This window comes from Pelophylax lessonae, assembly GCF_965119305.1.
Source record: "Pelophylax lessonae genome assembly, chromosome: 1".
NCBI classification, from domain to species: domain Eukaryota; kingdom Metazoa; phylum Chordata; class Amphibia; order Anura; family Ranidae; genus Pelophylax; species Pelophylax lessonae.
In genome coordinates this window covers 756,459,245-756,482,198 of record NC_138768.1, presented here as the reverse complement: position 1 = coordinate 756,482,198, position 22,954 = coordinate 756,459,245, and the positions used below count along the sequence as shown (strand labels likewise).

General features: G+C 43.7%; 1 protein-coding gene across 1 annotated transcript in view; it reads right to left on the bottom strand.

The window, feature by feature from the left end:
* The window catches only part of RFC1 (replication factor C subunit 1), a 143,089-nt gene that overhangs the window by 55,159 nt on the left and 64,976 nt on the right, over positions 1-22,954 (bottom strand). The window contains exons 5-6 of the mRNA XM_082269212.1: positions 11,720-11,937; positions 55-132 (exon numbers count right to left, since the gene is read on the bottom strand). Of these exons, the coding sequence (XP_082125338.1) occupies positions 55-132; positions 11,720-11,937 (296 nt within the window). The remainder of the gene's footprint in view (positions 1-54; positions 133-11,719; positions 11,938-22,954) is intronic.

Genomic DNA, 22,954 nt, shown 5'->3' with positions numbered 1-22,954 from the left:
ATTTATGTGTTTCATAGATATTTTAGATTAGTCTACTAAATTGCTTTCACTCACCTCTTCATCTTCTGCAAGCTGTAACTGTTTAGCAATGGCTTCATCATCCATTGTAGAATCAGCACTACTTTTCCGAGGCTGTACATTGGGGAAAAGACAATAGTTAAAAATGAACAATTTTTTTTAAAAGGATCAACACACTGTTATTGGTTATTACAAGAGATGGTCACAATCTTTTGTGTTTTAGTGTTTTTTGTTTTTGGGGATTGGAAATGTTTTAACAATTTCAATTGGGGGGGGGGGGAAGACAAAAAAAAAAAAAGGGAAAATTAGATATCCTCTCTGGATCTGTCAGAGAATGGTGTTGACTATATGGGAGGGTAACTTCCTATCCCATGGATAATGATCAAGCCTGCTGTTTTTGTGTATGCCTTTTGATACCTTTCTGATTGAGATTTGTACTATCTATTCTGGCACCGTTTGTGAACTTGTGTTGAATAATATAACTTTAAAAAAAAAAAAAAATGAACAATTACCAAAAAGGTATTAAATATATCAAACAAATGGAAAAGTGAGTTTATTATTCACAGCATTTTAAACAGTAATATTATGGCTGTTATTTTTCTAGTGTGTAAAGGGGGAAATGTCTCGGTTTTAAATTCATACTTTCTCAGACTTAAACATGTACCTTACCATTTTATCCCTGTATTGACAAAACCCTCATAATTAGATGTAAATACTATGTTAAAGTGATTAGATGTAAATACTATGTTAAAGTGATTGTAAACAATCACCTTGTAAAACAACCCATTCAGTTAAAATCAGAAATGAAGGGCAAAACATTTGTGTATAGATATAAAAAAAGAAAACCATTATTAGGCTCCATGTACACGGGACGTTGTTAAAAGTCCCTTTGAATGCTGGAATTTTTAGGACGTTTGAAACGTCCGTTCGGTCGAGTTTGTACCCGCGTCTAGCGGGCGTTTGCGTTTAGAACCGTTCCTAGAGGTCAAAAAAATTATACCCCTTTAAAATGGAAAAACGCGAACGCTAAACGCGGGTCATCGCGTTCAGACGCGTTTGAAACGCCGGGAAACACACGTTCGAACGCAAATAATTGCATTCTAAAAACAGTCCCTGAACGCAACTGCCTGCAAATGACTGTAAACGACCTGGTGTACATGGACAGATAAGATAAAATGTAGATGGGTTCAGGGGCTTCTGAAAAAAAACGCCCAACTGCTCCTAAACGGCCATTTCCAGCGACCCGTGTACATGGAGCCTAAATACCTTTTTTTCCCTTTTTTATTAGAGCCCTTTCACACCGAGGAGTTTTTCCAAGCGCTTTTGTGTTAAAAAAAAAAAAAAAAAGCACTTGAAAAGCTCAAGAAAAATGCTTTTCCCTTTAAAATCAATGAATGTTTTCACACTGAGGCAGGGTGCTTTATTTGCAGTGAAAAAAAAATCCTACTTGCAGCATCTTTGGAACATGTTTGGGGAGCTAAAAAAACCGCACCAAAATAGCTCCTCTCCATTGAAATGCATGAGAACCACCTCAAAAGCGCCTCAAAAATTCCCCCACTAAGCATTTTTGGTGCAGTTTTTGAGTCACATCCTTTAAAAACTGCCGTAAAAGCAGTCCATCAACACATAGGCGTTTTACTGGCAGCTTTGAAGTGAACCAGTGTAAAAGTGCAGGTTATCACATTCCTTCTGGTCTCAGCTGCGTAAGAGCTGGGGGAGGAGAAGCAACAGAACACTCATCTTCCCATTGAATGGCTGCACTGGAGGGAAGTGTCAGGATAAGTCTGATCATTGGATCATAAATGATAGAGAGGAAGGGATACATAGCTCAATTTTTGCAGACGACTCAAAAATAAGCAGGGCAATAACTTCACATCAGGATATAGAGACTTAACAGAAAGGCCTGAACAAAATAATGAAGTGGGCAACTACATGGCAAATGAGGTTTAAATGTGGAGAGATGCAAGATAATGCACTTTGGGGCCAAAGAAACAAAATGCAAACTACTCGCTAGAGGTAGAACCTCTGGGGGTCCTTGTAGAAGACAGAGCAATAGCATGCAATATCAAGCTGCAGCTACCAAAGCCAGCAGAATATTAGCATACATAAAAAAGGGGATATATTCCTGCACACGTAGGCCACAAGGGCCGAGGAGGGTAAAAAAGCGAGACTTTGATGACGCCAGGACAAAATTTACAATTCTATAGAAAAAAATCTTTTTATAAAAAAATAAAAATACAAGTTTTATTAACAACAAACCATATTAAAATAACCCCAAAATTGGGGGTAGATAGGAAACACAAACCCATGTATCATATCACAACATTCATATGGACACACATCAAGGTGCACTCCCAAAGAATTTTGGCGGGGCTTTGGACAAAATTCTTTGGGATTGCACCTTGATGTGTATCCATATTGTTAAGTCTAAGTTGTGATATGATACATGGGTTTACGTGTTTCCTATCTACTCCCATTGTTGGAGTTATTTTAATATGGTTGGTTATTATTAAAACTTGTATTTTTTTTTAATTTATTTTTTTATAAAAAGATTTTTTCTATATAAAATTGCATATTTGTCTTGGCGTCATCAAAGTCCCGCTTTTTCCCCTCCTCTGCACTTGTGGCCTAAGTGTGCTAACTAATTGGGACAGATGCCCCCCTTTTTTCCATGATTAAGAACATTCATCCACTAGTCAGATGGTTGCCACTAGTTATCTCAAAAGAAAGCATAAATCGGATACAAAATCTAAAATGAATTAGAACATGATAAATCATCATAAAAACATTAAAAAGAATTGAAAAAAAGTGAATATATGCAACATCCTCCCATAAGTGGACTGGTCAAGTGTGTGGTTGTACAGATAAACCTATTAGGAGGCCCATAGATGAAGAAAACTTTTCTCTTTGGAGAAATGGATCTACAATGATCTTCAATATCAGGGCCAAACAAGGAGTCGGTGTACCATTACTACGCATTTCCCTTACAGCTTCTTTAGGGGATCCTATTGGTATACTGAGAGATGCAAAATAATTACCAGATTTTAAATGGGCCTAGGGCCAAGCCTACACCTGACAAAAATAGAAGGCTTGGCCCTTGGGGCGATCTCCTCATTGGCTGTATTGTGCCCAATGCGCTCTCCTCTCAGGGCTGTTTGCACATAGCTCCCCTTTCTACCCCCCCTGTGGATCAGCCCCTTCATGTTCCCCATTTGGGATGGGGTAGGTACAAATGAGTACTCGAATATTCAATAATAAAAATGATTGCCTCTGTTTTGGAAAATGTAAAATGTCCAATGAGGAATGTATTTTGATGTGTAAACTTGTATTTGAACATTTAAAATCACATATTAGGTTGCATCTCCCTGGAGCAATAGAACCCCCTGAAGAAGCTGCAAGTGAACCGTGTAGTGATCCCTTTGTAATGGCACACTGACCCCAATATGGAAGATCATTGTAGATCCATTTCTCCAAAGAACTAAGTTTGCTACATCTATGGGCATCCTAACCAGTTTCTCTGTACAACCACACACTTAACCAGTCCACTTAAGGGAGGATGTTGCATATATTCACTTTTTTCAATTCTTTTTAATGTTTTTATGATGATTGATCATGTTCTAATACATTTTAGATTTTATATCTGATTATGCTTTTGTTTGGGATAACTAGTGGCAACCATCTGACTAGTGGGTGAATGTTCTTAATGATGGAAAAAAGGGGGGCATCCGTCCCAATTAGTTAACAATTCTTTTTGATATGTTTATTCATGTTATAATAAATTTTGGATTTTATATCTATTCGAGTACACGCTCTTTCTTTTGGGATTACTAGTGGCAAACAGTAGTCCTATACAATTCCTGTTTTTACTCTTGATTACTTCTTGGATGTGGTGTCACACTTAATGAGTTACGTCTCTACATTCCTGTACTGGTTAGGTCATATCTGGACTATTCTGTCCAGTTCTGGTTATCAGTCCTCAGAAGGGATGTGCTGGAGCTGGAAAGAATCCAAAGCAAGGCAACGAAATTAATAAGAGGACTGGAAGACCTAAATTACGAGGAACGACTACAAGCACTAAATTTATTCTTGCTGGAGAAGAGACTCTTGAGAGGGGACATTAAGTGATTTACAAATACCTCAATAGTGATACCAGCATAGGAAAAAAACAATTCAATCTCAATGAGTGTAAGAAGACACAAAGCCACACAATGAGACTGGTGGAGAAGCAATTTAACCTTAACCACTTCCATACCGAGTCATGTAAAATGACGTCGGCAAAGTGGTTGTCTAGATCCGGGCCGCCGTCATATGACGTCGGCCCGTTCTAGCTGCTACTGCGCGCCCCCGGCGGCGCGCAGCGGCGCGATCAGGGATGAGGCTCGTCCCTCGGACATAGCCCATCACTGATCAAGGTAAACAGCCAATAGAAATTGGCTGTTTACCACGTGATCGGCTGTGTCAATCACAGCCGATCACATGAGCGGCTCCAGCACGAGCCGCTCGTTCTCTCTGCAATGCGCGCCCCCGGGGGCGCGCAGAGCAGCGATCGGGGACGAGGCTCGTCCCTCGGACAGAGTCGATCCCCGATCTAGGTAAAGAGCCAATGAAATTGGCTCTTTACCACGTGACCGGCTGTGTCCAATCACAGCCGGTCACAAATGTCAACAGAGAACACGGTAACTAGCTGTCACCGTGTTCTCCTCCTCACACACTGATCCTGTGTGAGGAGGAGATTGTGGTAACAGCTGGTTACCAACTACAGTGCACCCTAAACACACTGATTGCTCCCCCCCCCCCCAATAAAGAGCACCTGTCACTAGCCCATCAAAGTACCCGAGTACCTGTCATCAGGTACTCAGATGACAGGTACTCGGGTACTCTGATGGGCTGGTGACAGGTATTCGGGTACTCTGATGACAGGTACTCAGGTACTCTGATGACGGGTACTCGGGTACTCTGATGACGGGTACTCGGGTACTCTGATGACGGGTACTCAGGTACTCTGATGACGGGTACTCAGGTACTCTGATGACGGGTACTCTGATGACGGGTACTCGGGTACTCTGATGACGGGTACTCGGGTACTCTGATGACGGGTACTCGGGTACTCTGATGACGGGTACTCGGGTACTCTGATGACGGGTACTCGGGTACTCTGATGACGGGTACTCGGGTACTCTGATGACGGGTACTCGGGTACTCTGATGACGGGTACTCGGGTACTCTGATGACGGGTACTCGGGTACTCTGATGACAGGTACTCAGGTACTTTGAGTACCTGTCAACGGAGTACCCGTCATCAGAGTACCTGAGTACCTGTCACCTACCCATCAGAGTACCCGAGTACCTTCCACCTGCTCATCAGAGTACCTGACGCCTGAAGTACCCAAGTACTTGCCGCCTGCTCATCAGTACCCATCACTACTCATCAGTACCTATCACGTATCAGTACTGATCATCAGTACCCATCAGTACAGTATCACCTATCACCTATCAGTCAGTGAGTACTACTCATCAGTACCTATCACCTGCCTGTCACCTGCCCATCAGAGTACCCGAGTACCTGTCACCTGCCTATCGGAGTACCCGAGTACCTGCCACCTGCTCATCAGTACCAGAGTACCTGTCACCTGCCCAACAAAGTACCCGAGTACCTGTCACCCTTCATACAGCCACCATGTCCAAGTCCAAAAAGGTTTATATACGTCGTCCGTTTAAACCTAAATACCGGTGTTATGGCAGCAGATAGCTGCCATAACCCTGGTATTTTTTTAAACGGTGGACGGTTGGCTTTCCGATAAGGGTGGTCCCAGCGGCGGATTCGCCGTGGGATCACCCTTCCGGGATGGCGGAAGAGGCGCCCCCCCCCTCCCGACGCGTTCCGGTCCTTTTCCCCGCTTACCGGACCCGCCGGCAGAGGGGAAAACGATCCGGTCCCGAATCCTCACAGACAGGATGTCGAGTGAGGGCAAGCTTGCCCTCACTTGACTCTATGGTCTTGGAGGACCGGAGCTACGGAAAATGTTGTTGCCTAGCAACTGGTTTAAAGGTCCTTTTTTTTTTTTTTTTTTTTTTTTTTTTCATTTTATATTATAATTTTTTTTTTTCTATCTTTTAGTGTACTTGTGAGATCTGAGGACTTTTTGACCCCAGATCTCACAAAAAAGAGGTCCTGTCGTGCCTATTTCTATTACGAGGAATATTTACATTTCTTTTAATAGAAATAAAAATGATCAATTTTTTTTTTTTTTTTAAACGGTGTAAAAATAAAAAATAATAAATAAAATAAATAGTAAAAAAAAAAAAAAAATTAAAGCGCCCTGTCCCCGTTAGCTCGCGCGCAGAAGCGAATGCATACAGAAACCCCGCCCACATATGTAAACGGTGTTCAAACCACACATGTGAGGTATCGCCGCGATCGTTAGAGCAAGGGGAATAATTTGAGCCCTAGACCTCCTCTGTAACTCAAAGATGGCAACCTGTAGAAATTTTTAAATTGTCGCCTATGGGGATTTTTAAGTACCAAAGTTTGTCACCATTCCGTGAGCGTGCGCAATTTTGAAACATGACATGTTGGGTATCTATTTACTCGGCTTAACATTATCTTTCACATTATGGAAAAAAATTGGGCTAACTTTACTGGTTTCTTATTTTTTTAATTAAAAAAAGTGAATTTTTTCCAAAAAAATTGCGTTTGGAAGACCGCTACGCAAATACGGTGTGATAAAAAATATTGCAATAATCTCCATTTTATTCTCTAGGGTCTCTGCTAAAAAAAAAATATATGTTTGGGGGTTCTAAGCAGTTTTCTAGCAAAACAACTGATTTTAGCTTGTAAACACCAAATGTCAAAAATAGGCCTAGGCAAGTGGCTAGGATGCATGATGATGCTCCTTGGATGTTCGGCCCCTCTATATGGCTAGGCTGTGAAAAAGTCTCACACATGTGGTATTGCCATACTCAGGAGGAGTGGCAGAATGTATTTTGGGGTGTCATTTTTGCTGTGTACATGCCATGTGTTAGGAATATCCTATAAATTGACAACTTTGTGTAAAAAAAAAAAAAGTTTTCATTTTTTTCCCACATTTTCCAAAAACCTGTGGAAAAAAATGATATGTTCAAACGACCCATTATGCCTCATAGAATATACGTTGGAGTGTTTGCTTTCCAAAATGGGGTCATTTTGTGGACTTTTCCATTGTATTGGTGCTCTAGGGCCTTGAAAAGTGTGATAGGTAGTAAGAAAGTTTTATGTGTATTTATGCTCCTAGAACGCCTGAATGTGCTTCTTGGACGTGGAGTCTCTTTTTGTGGCCAGGCTGTGTAAAAGTCTCACACATGTGGTATCGCCATACTCGGAAGGAGTAGCAGAATGTATTTTTGGGTGTAATTTTTGCTGTGTACATGCTATGTGTTAGAAATAGCTTATAAATTGACAACTTTGTGGGAAAAAAAAAGAAAAAAAAAATTTTTTCTTCATTTTCCCAAGAATTGTGGGAAAAAATTACAACTTCAAAAAACTCACCATGCCTCTTACTAAATACCTTGGACTGTCTACTTTACAAAAAGGGGTCATTTGGTCGGTATTTGTACTGTCCTGACATTTCAGGGCCTCAAGAAAGGAGTCAGTACATCTGGTGTGATCAATTTTCAGTAATTGGTACCATAGCTTCTAGACTCAATAACTTTCACACAGACTAAATAATATACACTAATTTGGGTTAATTTTACCAGAGACATGTAGCAGTATACATTTTGGCCCAAATGTATGAAGAAAAATTTATTTTTTGCAAAATTTCATAATTGAAACTAAAAAAAAGTGTTTTTTTTTCAAAATTTTTGCTCTTTTTTGCATATATCACGAAAAAAAAAAACCCCAGTTGTGATCAAATACCACCAAAAGAAAGCTCTATTTGTGTGAAAAAAATGATAAAAATTTTGTTTGGTTATAGTGTAGCATGACTGAGCAATTGTCATTCAAATTGTGAGAGTGCTGAAAGCTGAAAATTGGTCTGGGCAGGAAGGGTGTCAAACTGCTCTGTATGGAAGCGGTTAAGCTGCGTAGAGAGTTTTTCACTGTCGGGGCGATAAGGATGTGGAACTCTCTTCCACAATTGGTGGTTTCATTGGGGAGTATTGATATTGTTTAAAGACTCTTGGACATGCCCCTTAAAGAGCACATTATACAGGGAAATAATTAAATTGACACTGACAAGTACACCTACACAGGTTGAACTGGATGGAATATGTAACTATGTAGCAATGGAGAAAAGTTCCCAGCACAGCTAGAGAAATGACCACAGTGTGCTCTCCTGCTTAGTGTGGTCAGTTTTTATTAAGAAAGCAGAGGGACTGGGAGGAACAACAGGGATTTCACACAAAGCATTACAAAAAAAACAGGATACTCTCTCATACAAGTACATGGTACAACCGACACATCAGGAATATGAAATGTTGGGGTAACACATTTAATGATCTGAGTACACGGTACAATAAACAAAAGCTGAAGTAGTCTATGGTCAACCTCTCAGTGCAGTTTGCTGCCCACCATTTTTAAAACTACACAGAATGTTAGTGCCGGTTCACACTTGTGCGATTTTACTGCGAATGCGATGCGTTATGAAAACTCTAAATTCGCATGTATTCCCAAAATACATTGTATTCGCGACGGCCGTTCACATCTATGCGTTGCGATTCAGATGCGAATATAATGCAATGATAAAAAGGGTCTTGTGTGAGTTTACAGCGCGGCAAATTTAGTCTACATAGGACATGTAAATCGGTCTTGACTCGCATTATCAGTTCAGATATGTGCGAATTCTTGTGTGCGAATTCTTATTTTTTGTTTTAGTTTTCCCCTCAGCTCCACCCCTCCTGAGCTTAATTAACATAATCAACGCAATCAATTTTCATTACAATCGCGCTGGTACTATTGAAAAACGCAAGGTAAACTCGCACTGCAAATTCGCATTGCAATCGCATACGTTCGCAATCGCAAAAATGTGAACCGGCACTTAAAGTAGAACTAAAGTCTCTTAATCAACATTACCAAATGTCAATCCTTGTACTGCTAGACTTAGAAAATATATAGTAAGGTATATTATCTTAGTAAGGTAGACGATCTTTACTTGTTTAACTTTTTTTTTAGTGGTGCTCTCTAACCACACCTGCTGCCTGCATGCCTGAGCTAAAGACAGATGGATTCCAGGAAGTGACTGCTACATGAATTATCTTGCCCTTACTAAAAGGGAGACAGGAATAGAAATGCTAGACAAGTGTTCTTCAAAGTGATTTCTATACAAAAAGCATGGAGATATAGATAGGGGAGCTTGATTTTTATATTAACCACTTCAACGCTGGGCACTTTCAATCGTTCCTGTCCAGGCCAAATTTTCAGCTTTCAGCGCTGTCACACTTTATTCGACAATTGCGCAGTCATGCAACACTGTACACATATGAGATTTTTTTTTTTTTTTTTTTTTTTGCTTTCTTTTGGTCACCACTTTTTTTTTATTTTTTGCTAAACTAAAAAAAAAAAAAAAAGTTTCTTAGTTTCGGTTATAAAATTTTGCAAATAAGTATTTTTTCTTCTTCACTGATGTGCGCAGATGAGTTTGCACTGATAAGGCCGCACTGATGGGCACCGATGATCAGTGCCCGAATTTTTAGTATAAAAAGTGGTAATAACGCCCCATTGTTTACTAGAATAAGGTAGGTATAGTAAATATCTCCAAAACGAGCACCATTTAGGAGCTATTTACTATAGTAGTGGCCAGTGACATCACCAGCGCATGCACACTGCACTTTCAAGGAGAGAGCCGTACTGCGGCATGATTACCAAGCGCATGCGCTGGAGTGATGCCATCCTAGCTCAGCCAATCAAGCAGCTGCAGCCCGCGAAGGAAGACCAAGTGAAGGTGGAAGCTCTATGCAATGCATACTAGCACATTATGACATTTTGCAGGTGAAATTTTTGTTTTAAAGTTATTACCACTTAAACAATGTGCTGACAGCTTTGCTGGTTAATCAGCACTCCTTTCCTCACACAGACATGCAAGTGAGGAAAGGACTGCCAATAACTGGCAAGTCTGATTACATGTGATCAGCTGCAATTGGACACAGCTGATCACATGGTAAAGGGCCACTGCAACTGGCCCTTTACCCTAATCTGTGATAAGCTGTGTCCAAAGCACAGAGCGAATACAGAGCACACTCAATGCGTGCCGCAGGGGGGGTGGGGTTCTGGGAGGAAGTCTATGGACAACCTCCCAGGACTATAGTAACACACTGTAGCTGTCTTTTGGCTATAGCGAGGTACTGAAGTGGTTAAAAATGAATAAAAGACACATTTTCAGTTTGTGGTGCTGAGATACAGCTTAGTTCCGCTTTAAAAAAAAAAAAACACAACAGAGTAAGAGCCGGTTACCAGAAAGTCGCCCTGTGACTGGAAGAGACTTGTTTAGAGACTTGTTTAGAGACTTGTTTAGAGACTTGTTTAGAGACTCGGAAGAGACTCGGAAGAGACTCGGAAGAGACTCGGAAGAGACTCGGAAGAGACTCGGAAGAGACTCGGAAGAGACTCGGAAGAGACTCGGAAGAGACTCGGAAGAGACTCGGAAGAGACTCGGAAGAGACTCGGAAGAGACTCGGAAGAGACTTGTGCACTACTTGGAAGAGACTTGGAAGAGACTCGGAAGAGACTCGGAAGAGACTTGTGCACTACTTGGAAGAGACTCGGAAGAGACTCGGAAGAGACTTGTGCACTACTTGGAAGAGACTTGGAAGAGACTTGGAAGAGACAGGCGACTTTGTCTGTGGGGAATGCCTGGCTAATCTCTTTCTTCTTCCTGGAAAGTCTGATAACCAGTCGTGTCAATTAAGATAAGGAGGCGACTCCCATTGAAGTATATGGGACAGTGGGATCACAGGTCGCCTCAAAGTAGTACAGGACCCTTTTCTGAAGTCGGAGCGACTTCAGTAGTGCCAATTAAGATGGCACTGATTAACATTGCTTTTGTTATGTCAAGCGACCTGGGGCTACACAAGTTGCCTCACAAGTCGTGCTAGTGTGAATGGGCTCTAATCAGTTTTTTAGATTTGATATACTTCATTTCATCAACAAACTCTAAAACCAGTTAAAAACACAAAGAGATAAGATGTAACCCCAAGACAAAAAACATTCCTGAACTGCTTACACACTACAGGCCAAGCTGTATCTGTTGCTTTCCTCTTTTCTCCCCGAGTATCCATTAAATGAGAAATAATAAAAAGAAAAAAAAAAATGTATACTAACCTAGTGAGTTCTCAGTGTTCCATGAGCAGAGATCTGGAGACAGTGTTAAGAGCGGCCAGTTTAGGCTCTCAGCAGTTCACTGAGTGGCTGACCCAGCTGTTGGTCCAGGCCTACAACGGCTCTGTGACGTCAGCTGACAGCGGGCTTTGGCCCATTGTTGGCTGAGAATGAACTGCACTCCTCTGATTCCCAGGAGTATAGCCAAAAGAGCTTTGGCTGTACTACTTTAAAATATAGTGTAACCATAGAACAGAAAGGAAGTTCAAGATCTAAATGGAGTCGTGTAAACCTCATTGCTACAGGAAAAAAAAAAAAAAAACAACTGTGACCACAACTTATATCCATAGGAATCTAATGTTTTATCACATTTCTGCAAAACTCTTAGTCAAGTAAAGAAAAGCACAGTACCTCTTCTTTCTTAGCTTCCACAAGTTTCTTGTTGGATCGTTTAATGTTGCCCATACCAAAGAAATCCTCCACCGATGTACACACCCGCTTTTCTGGGGTTTTGACTTTGGCTGGAGCATGGCTTTTGGTGGTTGTGACTTGAGGCTTTGCAGGGAGAGAAAATGCAGATCTCCCATTTTCTTTTGGTTTCTTTTTCAAGGTTTCAAAGTCTTCTTCATCTAAAATTAGAATATTGTATGATATTGTATGAATACTGTATTGATATATACGGTATATATCAAATCAGGAAGGGTGTTGGAATGCCAAAAGAATCACTAAAACAAAATGACATTATCAGCCATCACCCAAGCATCCAGAACAGTAAAGTAACCTTTGAAATTAAAAAATGATTTTAGTTGTGGTATAGTATTATCTACAGATAAAACAAAGCAATAAAACAATTAAGCATCTTGCTAAAATAGTAGCTGAATGCAAATACAGGAAATCAATAAATCCTAGGTAGATTTTTATTCATCGTGGTAATGAAAATCACAGGAATTGACAAAATCGCTCCAACAGCAACGAAAAAGAATCTCTTCCTAAATAAATTTTAAAGTCCAGTTACCCCAAACCAGACTTGTATAAAGTACTCGAAATTTCTACTTGAGTAAAAGTACAAGTGCTCGATCAAAAAATTACTTGAGTAGAAGTGGAAGTGCTCGCAGAAAAAGTTACTTAAGTATAAGTACTAAAGTATTCAACATTTTTTTTACTTAAGTATTGCAAGTAGTTTTTTCAAAAAATTTGCTACTTAAGTACTAAAAGTAAAAAGTACCAGTAGTTTTGAAAAAAAAATTCTACTCAAGTACTGAAAGTAGAAGTACAAGTACTGTGTTATGTAGTTATTAAAGAAAGAAGTCAAAAGTATGAACATCATATTGTTTTTATTATTTCAAATGATTTATTCAAATGATTAACCTGTGTTTGTTAGTAGTTTCTTGATGCACTTTAAGCGCTGTAGCACCATTTATTTGTTTGTTTCATATTTTCTTTTTATTGGAAAGATTTGGTATAGCAGCTTTTATTATACACAGCCTTTATTTTCGTATGCGCTGATTTACAAATGACATTATACACATTTTTTTGAGCTTTATGCAACCTGCCATCTACTGTTCTGGCAGTGGTAATTTTTTTAAAAGTAACGAGTAACTATGCAGCACAAAAAAAAAAATACTTGAGTAGAAGTATCGAAATCATCGAAAAAATGTAGTGAAGTAAAAGTAGAAGTAGGAGAAAAAGATTCTACTCTAGGAAAGTACAGATACCGCATTTCGGTACTTAAGTACAGTACTTAAGTAGTTCTACTTCGTTACTATACATCTCTGCCCCAAACATAAAACTGCAACACAGATTTAGCCATTATTAAAGAAAAAAAAATAATAATAAAAAGTTTCAAACTGGTCTATAATAGAGCTTACTGTTGAGTTAAAAATAGCAGTCCGACAACCCTAATCAGACAGTCACTGTTTTTGGTATAAATTATATTTCTACATGGACATTAGTATACTAGTAGGTGTAGTAAAGTAATAGAAAACCAACAGACCCAACAGTCCAACAGGGTTCCAAGTAATTTTCTAGCAAAAATACAGATTCTTTTTTTTTTTTTTTTTTTTTTACTTGTAAAAATAAAAAAGCACCAGAAGAAGGCCTGGTCTTGAAGGGTATAATGACTGAAGGTGCTAATTGGATGTTGTGCCTCTCTATGTGGCTAGGCTGTGGAAAAGTCTCACATGTGGTATCATCACACTCAGGAGGAGGAGCAGAATGTGTTTTGGGGTGTAGTTGCAAGTATGCCTATGCTGTGTATGTGAGAAAATATGACATTTTTGTGGAAAAAAATTCTTAATTTTCCAAAGAATTGTGGGACAAATTTCCAACTTCAAAATACTTGCCATGCCTTTTACTAAATACATTGGACTGTCTACTTTCCAAAAAAGGGTCATTTGGGGGATATTTGTAGTGTCTTGGCATGTTAGGGACTCAAGAAATGACAGGCAGTCAGTACATCAGGTGTGATCAATTTTGCACCATAGCTTAACTTTCACAGACCAAATAATATACAATGATGTTGGTTATTTTTGCCAAAGAAATGTAGCAGTACAAAATTTATGAATACTTTTTTGCTAAATTTTTATAAACAAAGAAATACAATTTTTTTTCCAAAATTGATGGCCTTTTTTCATTTGTAGCACAAAAAATATGGTGATTAAATACTGCCAAAAGAAAGCTCCATTTGTGTAAAAAAAAATTATCAAAATTCCATATGGGTACAGTGTTGCATGACTGAGTAATATCCATTCAAAGCCTGACAGCAATGAAAGCTGAAAATTGGCCTGGGCAGGAAGGGGTGAAAGTGCCCAGTATTGAGGTGGTTAAGGACAAAGGCAGCAAACGTACATGCAGGGTATAGTGCATTTCTCTCTGAAAATCTGAGTAAAATGGGTCATTCCAGACATTGTTCAGAAGAACAGTGTTCTTTGATTAAAAAGTTGATTGGAGAGGGGAAAACATATTAAGAAGTTAAGAAACAAATAGGCTGCTCAGCTAAAAGGTTTTTAAAAGCTTTAAAAATGACAACAAAAACCAGAAAGATGTGGAAGAAACTAAAAAAAACAGAATTTTTGTAAAATCTTACCTGTAAAATTCCTTTCTCTGAGTCCTCCGACAGTCGCCGCCTCTTCATATTCGTCACATATGGGGTATTAGACTTTGCTCCGAAGGAGTAGCTAGGCAACAGAATATGTTAACAATAAAGCTTTAACATATCCCACCCTCAAGGGGTGGTCCCCTCAGTCAATACCCTCCTACTTCCTGCAACCATATCTCAGTTTTAGTGGAATAGCAGTAGAGTATACATTCAAACCCCAAAAGAGGGGCGGGGGCGGCGACTGTCGGAGGACTCAGAGAAAGGAATTTTACAGGTAAGATTTTACAAAAATTCCGTTTTCTCTTACGTCCTCCGACAGTCGCCGCCTCTTCATATTCGTCACATATGGGGACGTCCCAAAGCAGTGCAAACATGAGGGGTGGGAAACGCATCCGCGCCGAAAGGCAACGCAGTCTCCACATCAAAGAAAGGAACCTTACCAAAGGAAGGAAACCAGCTGGGCAACAGCAAAAATAAGTGCTCAACAGGAGCAACAACCCAGGAAAAGACAAAAAAACCAGGGGATACAAAAAACTATCCCAACAGCCAGGAGTCCCCAACAAGGGACCCTATGGAACAGCCGCACTAAGAACCTTGCGGCCAAAGGAAGCATCCGCCGATGCCTGAACATCTACTTTGTAGAATTTTGTGAAAGTGTGTACGGTCGACCAAGTCGCCGCCTTACACACCTGGGCTACAGAAGCCCCATGACGGCAGGCCCAAGACGTACTCAGTGATCTAGTAGAGTGCGCCTTCACAGGCACAGGGGGAACCTTCCCCTGCAAGGCATAGGCCTGTTCAATGGTCTGCCTGATCCATTTGGCGATGGTAGAGGCCGAAGCCGCCATGCCCTTCCGAGGACCCTCTGGAAGAACAAACAAGGAGTCAGTCTTACGAAAAGACTCAGTCGATTTAAGGTAAACCCTTATCGCCCGAACAACATCCAGAGAGTGCAATCTCACCTCCTTCGGATGTTTAGGCTTCGTGCACAACGAAGGCAAAACAATATCCTCGTTAAGATGGAATTCCGAAACTCGTTTCGGTAGAAAAGAAGGATTAGGTCGCAAGACCACCTTATCCAAATGAACAACCAGGTACGGAGACTTGCAGGACAAAGCCGCCAGTTCCGACACTCTGCGAGCCGAAGTGATCGCCACCAAAAAGGCGACCTTTTTGGACAACATAGACAACGAGATCTCCCTGATCTGTTCAAAAGGAGCACGTTGTAACACAGATAGAACGAGATTCAAGTCCCAAGGGGGCAAAGGATCCCTCCTAGGAGGAACCAGATGCCGCACACCCTGAATAAAAGTGCCAACCAAGGAGTTGGAAGCCACGGGACGTTGAAACAGAACGGCCAGCGCCGACACCTGACCCTTTATCGTAGCCAGCGCCAAACGCTGATCGACACCCGTCTGAAGGAAAGACAGCACACGGGAAACCGAGTACGTGCGGGGTGAAAACCCCCTGGACTCACACCAGGCAAAATAGGCCTTCCAAGTACGGTAATAAACCTTCCCCGAGGAAGACTTCCTCGCGTTGATCAAAGTATGAACGACCTCTGGAGAGAGACCCTTCTCCTTCAGGACCTCGGTCTCAACAGCCAGGCCGTCAAAGCCAGCGACTGTAAAGCAGGATGGTAAATCGGTCCTTGAGACAGTAGATCGTCTCAAAGAGGCAGACGCCAAGGGGCATCGACCGCCAGATTCACGAGGTCTGCGTACCAGGACCGGCGAGGCCAGTCCGGTGCCACAAGAATCACCGTGCTGCGTTCCGAGTGCAACCTGCGAAGGAACCTGGACAGCAACTGAAATCGGTGGAAACGCGTACATCAGCCTGTACTGATGCCACGGGGCCACTAACGCGTCCGACGCGTCTGCCCGAGGGTCGCGCGTCCTTGCCACGAACCTCATCACCTTGTAGTTGAGGCGAGACGCGAACAGGTCCACATCTGGAAGACCCCACTTCGCGCACAACATCTGGAAGACAGCCGGGTGGAGAGACCATTCCCCCTGATCCAGGGACTGGCGACTCAGATAGTCCGCCTGCCAGTTCTCCACTCCCGGAATGTGAACCGCCGTTATCGCCGGGACATGAGTCTCGGCCCAAGACAGAATGTCGGCCACTTCTCGAGCCGCTCGGGCACCCCTGGTGCCCCCTTGGTGGTTGATGTAGGCCACCGCCGTGGCATTGTCCGTCTGCACCCGAACCGGGCAGCCCAGCAGCCGGTCCGTCCAGCGATGAAGACAGAGCCTTATCGCACGCAATTCCAGAATGTTGATCGGGAGGGAAGACTCCCCCTCCGACCAGGTCCCCTGGGCGGACAGAACGCCCAGAACACCACCCCAGCCCGACAGGCTGGCATCCGTGGTGATTATCGTCCACGAGATCGGACGAAACGACTTGCCCCCGGACACCAACGGGGACTGGAGCCACCACAGAAGGTTTTCCCTGGTGCGATGACTCAACGAGATCTGAAGATCCAGAGATTGAGGCCGCCCGTCCCACCTGGACAGGATCTCCGCTTGGAGACCCCGCGTGTGAAACTGCGCGAAAGGAATCGCCTCGAAGGCCGAGACCATCAATCCCAGACATCTCATACACGTCCGCAGAGACGAGTGTGGAACGTCCCTGAGGGACCTGACTTCCTCCTGAAGAGTCCTGAGTTTGTCTTCCGGCAGGAAGACCTTCGCCTGCACCGAGTCCAGTATCATTCCCAGATAGGGGAGACGAACCGACGGACTCAGTGTCGACTTTGGAACATTTATCGTCCAACCAAACTCCTGCAGAGTTTGCATTGTGACAGACAGGTCCTTCTCCAGACCCTGTCTGGTCGCAGACCGAACCAGAATGTCGTCCAGATACCCCAGGACAGAAATGCCCTGGGCTCTCAATAATGCCAGAACCGGTGCAAGCACCTTGGTGAAGACCCGCGGAGCCGAGGCGAGCCCAAAGGGCAACGCCACAAACTGGTAGTGATCCTCCACAATGGCAAATCGAAGGTACCTCTGATGACCCTCGAATATGGGGATGTGAAGGTACGCATCCTTCAAATCGATGGAGGCCATGAATTCCCCCGGAACCAGGGCAGCCACCACCGAGCGCAGGGATTCCATGCGGAACTTGCGAACCCGCACAGAGCGGTTCAGAGCTTTCAAGTCCAGAATCGGACGAACCTTGCCCTCCTTCCTGGGCACGGTGAACAGATTGGAATAAAACCCCCGAAATCTGTCCCGATGAGGCACCGGAACCACCACTCCCTGAGCCCTCAGGTCCCGCACCGCCAGGTGCAGATCCCGCAGGCGCTCTGGAGACAGTTGTAGATTTGAGGGAAAAAATCTGCTCTCCGGCCGAGAGAGAAACTCGATCTTGTAACCAGATCGAACGATTTCCAGAACCCATCTGTCCCGCACACGGGCCAACCAGGGCTGAAGAAAACCGAGCAAGCGTCCCCCCACCCCAAAACTGGGTGAGGGCGCCCCTTCAGGCCGAACTGTTATGGGCCGCAGGTCCGGATTGACCGGACTTCTGTTTCCCAGACCAGGGCTTCTTCTGAGAGCCTTGGCCCTTGAACGGTTTGCCCTTGTAGTGCGGCCGAAAGGCACGAAAGGACCCCTGAGGGGGCCGAAAACTCGCATGCTTCTTCCCAGAAGCCCCCTTAGCCTTGGGGAAATGGGGCAAGAGAGTGCTCTTACCCCCGGTGATCCCCTTAATCAACACATCCAGGGACTCCCCAAAAAGGCGAGACCCATCATAAGGCAGATTGGCTAAGGTTTTACGTGAAGATTGGTCCACCGACCAACATTTCAACCAAACCAGGCGGCGAGACAACACCGCCACGCTGTGCACACGTGCAGCCAACGGAATCAGGTCCAGGTCCGCATCACACAGATACATGACACCCTGGTGGATCTGATCCACCATATCCAGGGTCGCCGCCGAGGCCGAATCGGCCACTAGGACGCGCCTAAGCATCTGCGTCCAACTTGCGATCGCCTGGGCCGCCATGAGAGAAGCAAACAGAGCCTTAAGCATAGAACCCGTAACAGAATAAGTATGACGGGCAAGAGACTCCAGTCTCCTATCCGTGGCATCACGGAAAACAGGGGATCCCTCTGCAGGGATCGCAGTGGCTTTGTTCAAAACCGCAATTGCATGATCCACTGGTGGAGGCACACACCACCGTTCATCAGTGGCAGGCGAGAAAGGATAACGCAGCTTAAATTTACTTGGAACCGCAAAAGGCTTGCGCAGATCGCGCCATTGGTCCTTAACAGCGCGCTGAAAATCAGCATTGCAGGGAAAAACCTGCGGCGTCCTGCGTTTTCTCTGCGTCCCATAAGCCGCCAAGGCAGCTGGGGGACACACCTCGTCCTGCAAACGCAGCGTCTGCTTAATGGAAGCAATCAACTCATCCATGATTGCAAGCTCTTCAGGCGAGCCAGGGGGAGAATTATCAACCCCCTCAACTTCAGCCTCTACCTCAGACCCCACCAGATCAAGAGAGGAGCGGGACCCCGATAGGGGGGTCCCTGCCAGAACAGCCCCATCACCTTCACCCTCAGAATCAGAGGACAGAGCAACTCTGGGCCGTTTAGTAGATTGAGCAGCCACTAGCATTTGCACCTGGGCAGCAAGGCCAGCCACAATAGTGGCTAAATCCCCCCCTGGGGGGGAAACAGCGGTCCCCTGGCTTCCCACCAATACTGTGGGAAACTTGCCCTCCTGAGAATCCATTGCCCCTGTATGCCAGACAACCAAGGGTTAACTGCCCCCTTTCAGCAAGCGCGGCAAGCGCAGCCCACCGCACCACACTCAGGCACAATGAGACCCCCACAGGGAATATACAGACTGAATACAGGCAATGGAACACAGGAATAGAAGGATAAAACCTGAGGAGACTCCGCTGCTGCCGCTGCCTCGATCGGTGCTTCCAGGAAAGAGGAAGTGATGCTGCCAGGGCGCTCTATGTAAGCCTATGGAGGCTACAAGAAAATGGCCGCCGTGCATGTAAACCATGCGGCCGGAGCGGGCGCCGGTAAAATGGCGTCGTTTGGCGCCGAAATCGCCGCTCCACAGTGCATAAAAACACACACAATTTCATCCCATTATATGGATACATGTTAGATCGCCGCAGCGATCGCTGTATATGCCCCAACATGCCATTAAAAACATGCCCCACAGCACACAGCTCCTCACACAGCCCAGTCTGACACACTCAGTGTCATACAGCTCCCCCCCCCCCCTTGCAGCCCACAGCATGCAGCCGAGAGATAGGGAGACAAGCAGTGTGATTCAAAGGCAGGTTACACAGTCCCAGACTGAGACCCCCCCCAGACAGACAGGTCCCCACATAGATACACTTACCTCACATGGCGTGGGGAACCCGCACAGGCGAACAAGCCACTGCACATGAGGCAGGGAGAGTCGCAATTCAAGACGCACACAATGGCGGTTAAGAAACCGCACAGCGTCCGGTGAGGTAGCCACCTCACCAATCATCCCTGCACCGAACAGGGATGGGTCGTTCACTATGCCAGGAGCGTTACCTGGTGAACGCTCGATGGCAGACTGGGAAGCCACTGACCCACGACCTGCGACCAGGGGGATCAGCCCGAGACCCAGTCCGCATGATCCTCTTCGTCCGAAGAACTAACTAATGCTGACAAAAATAACAGCTAAGTAAAGGTAGAGAGAAAACTCAAACAAAATATTAAAAAGAAGAAAGAGTCTGGGACAAAAAGTCCCAGCACAGAGAGAGCCAGCCACTCCTGACAAGCTAGACATTAAAACTGAGATATGGTTGCAGGAAGTAGGAGGGTATTGACTGAGGGGACCACCCCTTGAGGGTGGGATATGTTAAAGCTTTATTGTTAACATATTCTGTTGCCTAGCTACTCCTTCGGAGCAAAGTCTAATACCCCATATGTGACGAATATGAAGAGGCGGCGACTGTCGGAGGACGTAAGAGAAACTACTATTCAAATGGATTAAAGAATAGCCAAAAAGGTAAAGACTCAGCCAATGATCGGCTCCAGGGTGACCAAAAAAAGGTCTTAAGTTACCTGTGAGTACTATAACAATTAGAAGAAGCCTATGTGAAGCCAAGCTATCGGCAAGAAGCCCCTGCAAAGTCCCATTGTTGAAAAAAAATTACAAGTGCTGAAGGGGGTTACAATTTGCCAAAACAAATTGACTGGCCTAAAGAGAAATGGGGCAACATTTTGTGGATTGATGCAAGCAAGATTTTCTTTTTGTGGCTAGGGGCCGCAGACAGTTTGTTAGATGACCTGAAAACACTGAACTCAACCCACAGTATACTGTGAAGACAGTGAAGCATAGTGGCACAAGCATCATGGTATGGGGAAGGTGTTGGGCCAATTTATCGCATACCAGGGATCATGGATCAGTCTGAATACATCAATACTTGAGAAGGTCATGTTGCCTTATGCCGAAGAGGGGATGACCTTGAAATGGGTGTTTATACAAGACAACCACAAACACACCTGTAAGCGAGCAGCATCTTGGTTCCAGGCCAACAAGATTAAAGGTCATGTGGCCAGTCCAATCTCCAGACTTTAATCCAATAGAAAACATATAGGGCGACATCAAAAATGCGGTTTGAGGTAAAACCAAGAAATGCAGAGGAATTGTGGAATGTAGTGCAATCATCCTGAGCTGGAATACCTGTTCACAGGTGGCAGAAGTTGGTAGACTCCATGCAACACAGATGTGAAGCAGTTCTCAGGAAACAGTGGTTATACAACTACATATTAGTTTAGGGATTCAAAAGGAAAGCTAAATCTTCAGCCATTTTTTTTTTATATACAGTAAATTAGGGGCGTCAAACTCAATTTCATCATGGGCCGCATGAGCAGTATGGTTGCCTTCAAAGGGGTGGTTGAATCTGGGTCCTGCGACGGACAGGGCACAGAGGTGTGCGACGGACAGGGCGTAGAGACGCGCTACGTACAATGTGTAGCATCTCATTTCCACCCTTCCTCCTGGGTTCAGACCTCTGCACCTACCACTCTGCTCCTATTCCTCCACCTCTGCACACATCTTTCTCCCCAAATTGGTAGTCAAGGAGGCCTGTTCCGTGACAGCAGAAAGCAGACTGTGAGAACAGGAGGTAGCGGTTAGTGGCCACATGACAAGGCCTGGCGGGCAGGATTAGGCCAGGGGGCCCTGTATTTGCCACCTGTGCAGTAAATGATTGAGTTTGTAAAGAAAAACATAGACAGTGTTATTTTTTACATTTTTCTTCATGTTTTGATTTTGAATAGACTGTACAGTGTTCCCAATGCATTTGCATGTATGGAAATAAAAGCCATTAAAAGGATTTTGAGCTTAACTCACTTTTTTTAAACACACTGCTTTTATTTTTAACCCAACTGTCTGTAGACAGGCACCAATGGTTATACAAAAACAATTATTGCCCATGGGACTTTGATTGAGTTGCACCACAAAGATTAATACCACATTGTATCAAATATCACATCCAAAAGATAAGGTGCAAAGTACAAGTAGCCATATAATTAAGAAGTAAAAGTTATAAACATTAATGTCTGACACATTCAGATACAAATTATTTCTCAACAATCAAGTACTGATAATCTCTCTACATTTGTCAACAGTGTTCTTCAGGAGATGGTGAAATCCAAATACATATCCCACAAAAGGCATCACAGAAACAAAAAATACCTCATGAGAGGCAGATGTATGTTGGGGCTACGCCAGACAAATCTCGGCTGGGAGCTGAAGATAGGGCGGGTCACCCGAAAGGGGCAGTCAAGGATGGATCACAGGACAGCATATGTATACAGATCATTTAAGGCCTGTTAGGAACAGTCATTGGGAGAAAAAAAAAAAAACAGCATGAAACGGCCTGGAATGCATCCCAGAAAGAGAAAGTGTGCACATATATCTGCCTCTCATGGGGTATTTGTTTCTGTGATGCTCTAGACCAGGGGTCTTCAAACTATTGCCCTCCAGTTGTTCAGGAACTACAATTCCTATCATGCCTAGTCATGTCTGTGAATGTCAGAAGTTTTACAATACCTCATGGGACATGTAGTTCCGCAACAGCTGGAGGGCCATAGTTTGAGGATCCCTGCTCTCTAGACTCTGGATATCTATTTGGATTTCCCCATTTCCTGAAGTGAACATTGTCCACCAAATGTGTCAAGATTATTATAAGTACTTTATTGTTGAGAAATTATTTGTATCTGAAAGAGTCAGATATAAATAAAAGACGTTATATTTTATACAATATGGTATTAATTTTTGTGGCGCAAATCAAATTCCCAATAATTGTTTCTGTATAATCCTTCATATTAGGGACTGAGTTTGCGAATGTGAATAGCAAGTTTGATTTATTTAAATTTGCCTTTGTGCAGTTGTGAAAAAGTAGTTTTGATCAGCAGACCCAGAAGAGTTTGGAACAATAATGAGTGGCGACATGCTGTGTTTAAAGCAGAAACCTTCCAACTATATAACAAAAATCATAAGAACAACAACTAACATCCTGCTCTGGAAAGAACATGTTT